We start from the raw sequence: 10,482 nt of genomic DNA on the forward strand, positions 1-10,482 counted from the left end.
AAAATTTTATAAGTCTTTGATAATCTGTCAGTTAATGAATGAATGGGAATAAGTATAGATATCTTCCTATTGTTGTACAGATGGAGAACGAGTTAGATTCTGCTCGTTCTGAAATAGAACTCCTTAGAAGTCAGATGACAAATGAAAGAATCTCCATGCAGAATCTAGAAACTTTGCTGGTGGCCAATCGGGACAAAGAGTATCAGACTCAGATAGCGCTTCAAGAAAAAGAATCTGAAATTCAGCTGCTTAAAGAACACCTGTGTTTGGCAGAAAATAAAATGTGAGTTTCTTAGCAGTATCATAACAAAGTCATATTCCGTAAGCTTTTGATACTTTATTGGCTAGTAGAATTTTAAAGCTGGAATTTATATAATTTAAGCATCCACAATTAGCCATTAATTAAACTGAGCACCAGAAATATTGTGATTTGCCAAAAATTTAGTACTCGTTTCTATTACTTGTTCAGCTAAATTGATTTAAATTTAAGTTTAACCATTGTGTTGATTGTTTCCAGTGGAGCTTTGGGTATAATAAGATGACTAATCCATAATAATGCCTTTAGGAATTATTATAACCCGATTAGAAAAAAACAACAACAACAACAACAACAAAAACACTTCTGAAACCAGAAGAATTTTTCTATATTTGAACCCACCTGGTATTGCTCCCTAATCTTTCTATTGTCACACAGTGTTTGCTTGTGTACCTATAAGGTACATACTAGGTACCTGGAAGGACTCCTGCATTCACAGAATACTGAAGACTTCCTTAGAGCATTGATTGTGGCTGCTGCTTTCAGCATCCCAGCACCATTAGCAGCTTATTCCAGGACCCTGCTGGAAGGGTGGGTGGAAATACCTGCCTGGATAGTGAGTGTTCTGTTGTTAAACTTGGTCTGTTGCTAACCTCTCACCAAAAACAGAAGCATGGGGACCCCCAGCCTCTGATCTGTTCTCTCCTCTAGAACACTTTTTCATCCAGCCTCAACTCGGCCCTTCTGTCTGAGCTTGGGGCCTGGGGAGGAATAGGAACCATGATCTCAGGAATCAGGCACTCACAGGAGCCCCTGACTGAGCCCAGCCTGCAAAGCCCAAGCCAGTTCCTTCAGAAACTGTTTGCAGGTCATGGCAGCTGTCACTGAGTCCTTCTTAGTCGCTGCAGCTGGGCTGTTGTGCTACCTTTAACCGGTTCTGCCAGGTCACTTTCTCAAGCCGGAGTGGAAATCTCTTAAGAATGTAACCTTAAAGGCTGCCTTCTGTTCTAGACTGGCTGAGCAGTACTGTCCCTTACACGGGCAAACACGACCAGCTTGTGTGTCCTAGAGTGCCGTCCTGGGAACAAGCAGCGAGGGCAGAGCGCTCTTACAAGCAGCCTTCGTCTCGTCGTTATCTTCCTGATGCAGGGCGCCATGTGGTGGGGTTTGTGGCATGGGTTAGCCCTAAAGGAGATCCTGTTAAATGGAGGAGAGTGTGTGCAGGAATATCAGATTTCATTCTGAGTGTACACAAAGCACATGGTTGATCTAATATATTACAGACCATATGAATTCCGGTTTTGATTACTTGGTTATACCATTACTTAAGAGTACAATACTTTCAAGTACTTTTCTAAAAAATAATGTGCTATAAACAGATGATAGACACAGATAACAGATAATATTACATCATGTAAACACAAGGAAACTGATGCAGAGAAAGTTTAACTAACTGAATGTGATTGGCACACCTTAAGCTTTTTAAGTAGGCTACCTGTACATTTACTACACCTAAAATTGGCAAATATGTCTATAACGATCACAGTTTGGCTTGGATCCAGCAAGGAAACATTGCCAGCATGGTTCAGAATGCTCTAGATTTTAAAGTCTAATCAACTCTCTCTCTTTCATTCTGCCACACAGGGCCATCCAGAGTAGAGATGTGGCTCAGTTCAGGAATGTCGTCACGCAACTGGAAGCTGACTTAGACATCACCAAAAGGCAGCTGGGGACCGAGCGCTTTGAAAGGTGAGTTGGTCTCTATGCAGTATTTAGGCTGGGAGCATTCTTTCTCAGATAACAACAGATTCTGGTTATTCCATGATGGCTAGGTTTTAAAGTGTGAATTGAACTTCAGTTTCACCACTGGATTAATAACGCCACTGAAATCAAAATTCAAAAGTTTTGTTTTAAACTTTTTTTTTCTGCATTAGGGAAAGGGCTGTGCAAGAACTTCGCCGCCAGAATTACTCAAGTAATGCTTATTATTTGAATTCTACGATAAAGCCAAATGCTAAATGTCGTTCACCAGAACGTGCTCTCCACCGATCTCCTGACCGAGGCCTGGATCGATCTCTAGAAGAGTGAGTGGTTTAAGGGTCCATTCTCTGAGGTCCATATAGAAGGATATACAGGGACTGTTTGAGGATGTAAGGAAACGCAGTAACAGTCTGTCAAGAATAGTGCTATTGAAACATGATTAGTTATGTTCACATAAAAATGAAGGTTTTTTTTTACTTAGTTTTATATAAATATTCTGAAGTGAAAGATCTCTATTTTATCTGTTTACATAAATTTTATTTTTTAAATATAATTTTCTTTTTATTTCTACATCCATTTGTATTAAATTTTAGTTGAATTTTTAGAGAAAGAGATGGGGGAGAGGGGAGAGAGAGAGAGAGAGAGAGAGAGAGAGAGAGAGAGAGAGGGAGAGGGAGAAAGGAGAGAGAGAGGGAGAGAGACAACAATTTGTTCTTCTACTTATTTATGTTTTCATTGTAGATCAAACCCACAACCTTGGCATATCTGAGATTTTACTGCCTATATTTTCTTCTAGGATTTTTATGGTTTCGTGACTTACATTTAAGTCTTTTATCCGTTTTGAGTTCATTCTTGTGTATGGTGTATGTTAGTGGTCTAATTTAAATTTTTATTTTTTTTTTTTGCATTTAACTGTCTAATTTTCTCAACACCATTTATTGAAGAGACTGTCTTTACTCCATTTTATGCTTTTGCCTCCTTTGTCAAATATTAATTTGGATTTATTTCTGGGCCATCTGTTTTGTTCTATTGATCTATACACCTATTCTTTGCCAGAACGAGTCTTTTTAAAAATTGCAATGGCATTGTAGTATAGTTTGATATCAAGTATTGTGATATCTCCAACTTTGTTCTTAAGATTTCTGAGGCTATTTTGGGGTCTGCTTTGTTCCGTATAGTTTTAGAATGTTTTTTTTTTCTAGATCTTTAAAATATGCCATTGGTATTTTAATAGGAATTTCATTGGATCTATAGATTGCTTTGGATAGTAAGGACATTTTAATAATGTTAATTTTCCCAATACATGAACACAGTAAATGCTTCCACTTATTTGTATCTTACTCAATTTTTTTCTTCAATGTACTATAGTTTTCAAAGTACAGATTATTATATTTTTTGTTGTAACAGTAAATAGGATTATTTCTTAATTTCTCTTTCTGAGATTTCATTATTGGTGTATAAGAATGCTACTGACTTCCTGATATTTTGCCAAATTCATTTATTCTATCAAATAATTTGGTGGAGGGTTCAAGGTTTTCTATGTACAATATCATGTTATCTGAGAACAATGAGTTTTACTTTCTTCTATTTGGGTGGATGCCTTTTATTTCTTCATCCTATATGATCCCTGTGGCTAGAACTTAGTTGAATATGAGTGGTGAAAGCAGACATCATGGCTCGTTCCGATATGAAGGAAAATGCTTTTAGTTTTTGCCCATTGAGTATGTTGGGTCTGGTTTTGTCATATGTGGCCTTTATTATGTTGTGGTATTATCCCTCTATTGCCACATTGCGGAGAATTTTTATCATAAATGGGTGCTGGGTTTTACCAAATGGTTTTTATGCATGTATTGATATAATGACATGATTTTTATTCTTCATTTTGTTTATGTACTATATCACATTTATTGATTTGCAGATATTTTACCAACCATCATCCTGGAATAAATCTTTAATGTACTGCTGGATTTAGTTTGTTAATATTTTGTTGAGATTTTTAGCATCTATGTTCATCAGGGATATTGGTCTATAATTTAATTTTTTTTTGTAGCGTCTTTATCTCGTTTTAGAATTAGATAATGCGGATCTGTGGAAGTCTTCCCTTCTCTTGAATTGTTTTTAATAGTTTGAAGGATAGGTGTTAGTTCTTCTTTAAATGTTTGGTAAAATTCACCTATGAAATTATCCAGTCCAGGACTTTTGTTTGCTGAGAGTTTTATCATTGCTGCTTCAATTTTATTAGTTATAATTATCTACTCAGGTTTTCTGATTCTCCTGATTCAATTTGGGGGATTGTATTTCCTAGGAATTTATTCATTTCAATTTGTTATTCAATTTTTGGCACATAGTTGTTCATATTATTTTTCTATAACCTTTTATAATTGTTACTTCTCTTTTATTTCTAATTTTATTTATTGCATTCTCTCTTTTTTATTATTTATTTATTTATTTATTTATTTATTTATTTATTTATTTATTTATTTTTGTGGTCACTCTGGTTAAAGGTCTGTCAATCTTTTTTTATTGTGTCAAAGAACCAGTTCTTTGTTTCGTTGATCTTTTGTATTTTTTTTAGTCTCCATGTCATTTATGTCTACTGTGATCTTTATTATTTCATTTCTTCAGTTTACTCTGGGCTTTTTTGATGTTGCTTCTTTTCTAATTGCTTTGAGTTAACAGTTAGATTGTTTATTTGAGATTATTCTTGTTTCTTGATGTAGGCTATCTTTGAGAATATTTCATGTGTACTTGAGAAGAATGTATATTCTGCTGTTATGGAATAAAATATTCTGTAAATATCAAGGTAGTTTTCAACTACCCTATGTATTTTGATTGGAGTATTTAAGCCACTTATATTTAAAGTGATTTATTAATACATACAAATTTATTGCCATTTCATTCTCTATCACCTCTTCCTCCTCCTCCTTCTTCCTTCTCAGTCTCTTTCTCTTCATTTTTCTTCACCTTTAAGAAACCCCTTTAACATTTCTTATAATATCAGTTTATTGGTTATAAACTCCTCTAGCTTTTTCTTGTCTTTGAAACTCTTTTTCCTTAAATTTTAAATGATAACCTTGCTGGGTAAAGTAATCTTGGGTATAGGTCTTTGCTTTTCATTACTTTGAATATTTGATGCCAATCCCTTCTGGCCTGAAATGTGTCTGTTGAGAAATCAGCTGCCAATCTTATGGAAGCTTCCTTGTATGAAGCTAACTGCTTTTCTCTTGCTGCTTTTCAGATTTTCTCTTTGTCTTTAACCTTTGCCTTTTTAACTATGATGTGTCTTGATATGGGCCTCTTTAGGTACATCTTGTTTCGGACTCTCTGCGCTTCCTGGACTTATGTTATTTCCTTCACCAGGTTAGGGAAGTTTTCACCCATTATTTCTTAAAATAGATTCTCAATACCTTGCTTTCTCTCTTGCTCTCTCTTTTATTTTTTTCTTGTACTCTATGATGTGAATGTTGTTATGCTTCATGTTGTCTCAAATATCCCTTAATCCTCATTTTAGAATTATTTTCCTTTGCTGCTCTAATTGAGAGTTTTTTACTACTTTGTCTTCTAAATTTCAGATTCAGAATCTACTTCATCCAGCCTACTGTTTGTTCCTTCTAGTGTATTCTTCATTTCAGATACTGTATAATGCCTTTTTGACTGATTCTTCTTATGGTTTCTGTATGTATTTTTATGCTTGCTATCTCTTTGTTGAAGTTCCTTTAGCATCTTTATAAACATATTTTTTAACTCAAATTGCTTGCCCTCGTTTTTATTTAGCTCTTTTTTTTTTTTTTTTTTTTTGAGATTTCTCCTGTTCTTTTACTTGGGGCATGTTTCTCTGTCTTCCTATTTTGTCTGTCTCTTTGTGTTTGTTTCTGTGTATTAGGTAGAGCTATATCTCCCAGTCGTGGTAGGGTGGACTTACGTAGCAGGTGTCCTGTGGGGCTCAGTGGTGCACTCCCTTTCCTCACCTGAGCTGGGTGCTCTAGTAATGTCCCTGTGTGTGTTATGTGGGCCCTCCTGTTGTGATTGAGTCTTGTGCTTGCTATTGGCCTGTTCATTAGTGAGTTTGACATTCAGGATGGCTGAGTATGAGGATTGTTCTTGATCACAGAGTATGAGTGCTGTGCATGTGCTAACCACATAAAGTAGAATTCGCCTCAGCAGCGTCTGGTGCCTGCCGAGATCTTCCTTTGGATACACCACTTTTGCAGTCAATTGGATCCTGCTTTGATGTTGTCTGAAGCTGGCCCCTGGGCATTTTGAGAGAGACTCTGGTGCAGGTCAATGTCACACACTGCCTGTGACCAGCTCAGAGCTACTTGTTTGGAGCTACAAAGTGATCCATAGTTTGTGGCTGCTTCTGCTGGGCCTTGATGTGCTTGGGAGACCAAGCTGCATACCAAGGCCAGCTTCCACTGGCACCAAGCCTGGGGACAGGTCATCAAAAGTTAAAAGGCATCTGCAGTTTTCCTTTGCCTGCCTCCATCTGCTGACTGCCATCAGTCACTGGAAGAGCCTCTTACAGAACTTAAATTGCATGCAGTAGGTTGTCAGTGAGTCACCAGATAGGAAAAGTGGTGTTCACCAGATTGATACAAGTTCAAACTCTTACCAGTGCTGGGTCAGCAAAAGTCCCAGGATATGCAAAGTCTAGCTACCTCCTGCCAGGTTCCTGCAGACCTTTGTAGTAAGGCTGAGTCTCAGGGAGTGGTCAGTCAGGGCAAGGCCAGCAGAGTTTTTCAAGACTAAACAGACCAAAATTTGGCCAGTTGAGAGAGGGCCCTGTGAGAGAAAAATGGACCTCATTCTAGAGCCACACAACTCAATCTGTCCCAGATTCAGTGCACGCCTCCTTGGCAGGAAGGGACCACCAAGAGTCGGGATGAGGCCACCTGGAACCCAGAGGTTGAATCTAGTGTATCTCCCTTGATGGGAAGGCACCCACCAAGTTCACAGGAAAGTGGGGGGATTGACCCCATCTCAAAGCCACAGAACTCAGTCAGGGATACCCCTGAGTCTGCTAGGACCTCTATTCCATGGCCCTGTCAGCTGACTCCTCAGCAAAGCATAAGCTCTGCAGGCTGTGGCAACAGGGAATTGAGAGGATGGGGCTTTCAGATTTCCCCAGGCTGATGCCATAAGGAAGGGAGTGCTCCACCCCCCAAAAATGGCATCTATAGTTTGAGTATGGGACTCAGCACAGGGATCCTGGCAGCTGCCCCTTTGACTCTCTCCCAAAGTTATAGACCTATCTTTCCTCACAGTTCTCTAGTCTGCTCTGCCCTCTCTCTGCTGGAATACAGGTGACTGGCTGTGAATAAGATTTCGTGTGTTGCTGCTCTAAGAAGATGTTTGGTTCTCCAACATACCCCTACCTCTTCCATGCAGGACAGAATCCCTGCTGGTTTTCACAGCCAGATTTTATGTGGGCTCTTCTTCCCAGGTCTGGTGCTCTGAGCCAGGGAGCTAGGTGAGGGTTTGAGACCCCAAACCCCCTGCAATTGAGGTATCCCTCCAGAACCTCAACTGCCACCTGTGGGTGCAGATTGGCCTTTTTTGGTGTCTCTGCCCTTCCTCCCATTTTTGATGTGGCTTCTTCTATTAATCCTTGGTTATAAGACTTCTGTTCAACTAATTTTTACTTGATTATTCAGGTTGTTCTATATTTAGTTGCAATTCCAGTTCTCCTTGGAGGAGGTGAGTGTAAATTCTACCTACTCTTCCATCATCTTGAATCTTCTTACTTAACTTTTGCTGTTAGTTTTAAATGGTATCCTTTGATGGCCACCTCTTATTTAGACAATAAATTTACTTAATTTGCTTTCCTACTACCACTGGTCTGTTTCTTATCCCTTTGCCTTTTCCAGGCTGTCATATAAATGAAATCTTATCGTATGTAGTCTATCATGTCTCACTTTCACTCAGCATAACATGTTTGAGATTTCCTCAGGTTTTCATGTATTTCAGATGTTATTGCATATTCCTTTTAACTACTGAGTAATATTCCATTGTGTGGATGTACCAGTTTGGTTTTATTTTACTTTTTATTTGTAAAGAATTAAAGTATAACTGGTAGGTGCAAAAATAGTTATAGAGAGTTAGCCATGTTCTTCCCCCAGTTTACCAATGACAATATCTTACAAACAAAGAAATTAACATTGGGTACAATGTTAATATAGACCTTTTTCAGTTTTTACCAGTTTTTGCCTGCACTCATTGTATGTACAGCTTTTTTTACACACCACCCATATTTCATCACCATAATCAAGACACTGAAATGTTCCATCAGCAACAAGGAACTCAATCCCTCATGATATCCCTTCATAGTCAAAGCACACACCCTCCACTTGGCAAACACTAATTTCTTCTACACCTGTATAATTCTGTCATTTTGATAATGTTATAGAAATGGAATAATAAATACTATGTAACTTTTGAGAGATATATATTTTTCATTTAGCACAATGTTCTTTCATTTAGCACAATATTATTATATTCAAGTTGTATATAATAATAATCCATTCATTTTTATTGTCGACTATGATTCCAAGACATGGATGTATCACCATTTGTAAAAACTGAGCAAAAAGGTTGGTAAAAATCTTAAGTATTGCTGAAGTAATATTAGAATATATTTTTATACATGGTGAAATCTTTGAATTAAAAATATTAATCTGTACAATTTTCTTCTCTCTCATAGGAATCTTTGCTATAGAGATTTCTGACATGCGAAAAGATTCTTCACATCCTTGGGAAAGGTCAAAATATCAAACTGATTTTTTTTTTCTATTTGATTGCATTTATTTTTGAATCCTTGACAATGTTAAATGTATATATTAACTTTGTGCCTCTGAATCTCTTTTCTCATGTGCCAAATTGCAGAGATCAGAGATGACATATAAAAATAAAAATGTGTGTGGCTCTTTCTACCCATACAGTAATAGTGAGTGTAAAACCCACTTACTTCACTATTGAACACTGTTAACTATCCAGAGTAAATAAAGAAGCTTATAAAAAGAAGGAAAAGTGTTTTTTACAAAACTGATTACCTTTCCTTTCGTGGTACCTCATATAATTGGGTGGTTATTTTTCTTAGTTATTTATCCTTTCTTGGCTGGAGAAGTTCTGCCAAAACAGGCACAGTTTGCTGATACTGGCCTGGGTCTCAATATGCCACTTTGGACCCAGCCCAATGCAAATTCCAGGCCACAATCTGATTTCAAAGCAACAGATAGTAAGAGATTGTCAGGATTTTAAATCCATAATATTGTACCACTGATTAACATACATTTCTGCAATTGTGTTTACCTATACTATTTTTTAGAAAGGCAGGTGATGCTATATCTGTCAAGAATGTAAGATTTTTTAAATCTGTATTTTTAATAAGTTTTCTCTAAAACATTAAAGAAATGTACTACAATCAATTTAATTGCCATTTTACTTATTTTTTATTGTTTTTTGCCTGTGGCGGCTGTTTGTTTTCAGAGTAACATCTCCATTGGTGTTTTCTTATTTCCCCTAAAATCCCCTAAATCTCTTCCCTTTTCTGTCCATTGATTTTGAATTAAGAGCCTGAACAGTACTGCGTTTTACTAATATTAGCTATTTATATTCTTGCCATTTTAGTAAAAAAAATAAAAAATAAAAAGTTCTGTCATTAACAATTTTCATAGGATGTAGACAGTTTCTCATTGTATATAGTCACTATTTAGTATGACAACAATAATGTAGGGTGGGGCCCTGATTTAGGTCTTGTTTAATCATTATCACTCTGATATTTTGCCATAGAGCTATGCTTCATATATACTTTAGTTTGATTTTTAAAAACCTTGAGTTTTATTCATCTAGTTCAAGACCTTAATTATAGATTGGTTTAAAAATTGAATAATTTAAAGCATGGTATTCTTTTATAAACATTTTGGACAATAATATTAAAAATGTTTTGGGTTAAAAAAAAGTTGTTGGTGCACTGACTGCTGAGGGGGCTGCAAATCAGGCCCAGAGAGAGGCCTTAAGAGAGAAACAGGGTCTGATCCGTAGCCTCTGAGGCTGCTTTTGATCAGCACTTGCCTCTCTCTTTCTCTCTGGGCCTGGCCAGCAGCTGCACCTCCATTTCTCTCCAGGCCTCCACCAGGGCTGCTGATAAGCCCCACCTTTCTGATCAGGCCCCATTGATAGGCCCAGAGATGCTGACTGGCATAGAAACCGACCAATCAGAACCAAATCTGGGTCAACTGTGAGAAGCCAATGGCTTCCTAGGAGGAGGAGCTTTTGATGCTAACTGGCATAGAAACTGACCAATCAGAACCAAATTGGCCAGCAGAGATGGGCAGTAGTAGGGGACTAGGCCTGCAGGGGAGGGCAGTTGGGGGCCATCATGCCAACAGCAGAAGGCAGTTGGGGGTGATCAGTCTGGCAGGGAAGGACAGTTGGGGGTGAGATCAGGCCAGCAGAGTTTGTTTTTT

At 37.5% G+C, this 10,482-nt stretch overlaps 1 protein-coding gene across 9 annotated transcripts in view; it reads left to right on the forward strand.

Moving 5' to 3' along the window:
• Positions 1–9,651, forward strand: part of LOC118727939 (testis-specific gene 10 protein) — a 222,030-nt gene extending 212,379 nt beyond the window's left edge. For 5 of the 9 annotated variants that reach the window (XM_036454001.2, XM_036453995.2, XM_036453994.2 and 2 more), the window contains 4 exons: positions 81–283; positions 1,901–2,005; positions 2,191–2,340; positions 8,718–9,604. In XM_036454001.2, the coding sequence (XP_036309894.1) occupies positions 81–283; positions 1,901–2,005; positions 2,191–2,340; positions 8,718–8,742 (483 nt within the window). In that variant the 3' untranslated portion in view covers positions 8,743–9,604. Of the gene's footprint in view, positions 1–80; positions 284–1,900; positions 2,006–2,190; positions 2,341–8,717 lie in introns of all 9 variants that reach the window. The other 4 variants (XM_045587246.1, XM_036453993.2, XM_036453991.1 and 1 more) reach the window with 3 other exon arrangements.
• Positions 9,652–10,482: the final 831 nt, after the last annotated feature.

Source organism: Pipistrellus kuhlii, unplaced genomic scaffold (assembly GCF_014108245.1).
Source record: "Pipistrellus kuhlii isolate mPipKuh1 unplaced genomic scaffold, mPipKuh1.p scaffold_m20_p_27, whole genome shotgun sequence".
Lineage (NCBI taxonomy): Eukaryota > Metazoa > Chordata > Mammalia > Chiroptera > Vespertilionidae > Pipistrellus > Pipistrellus kuhlii.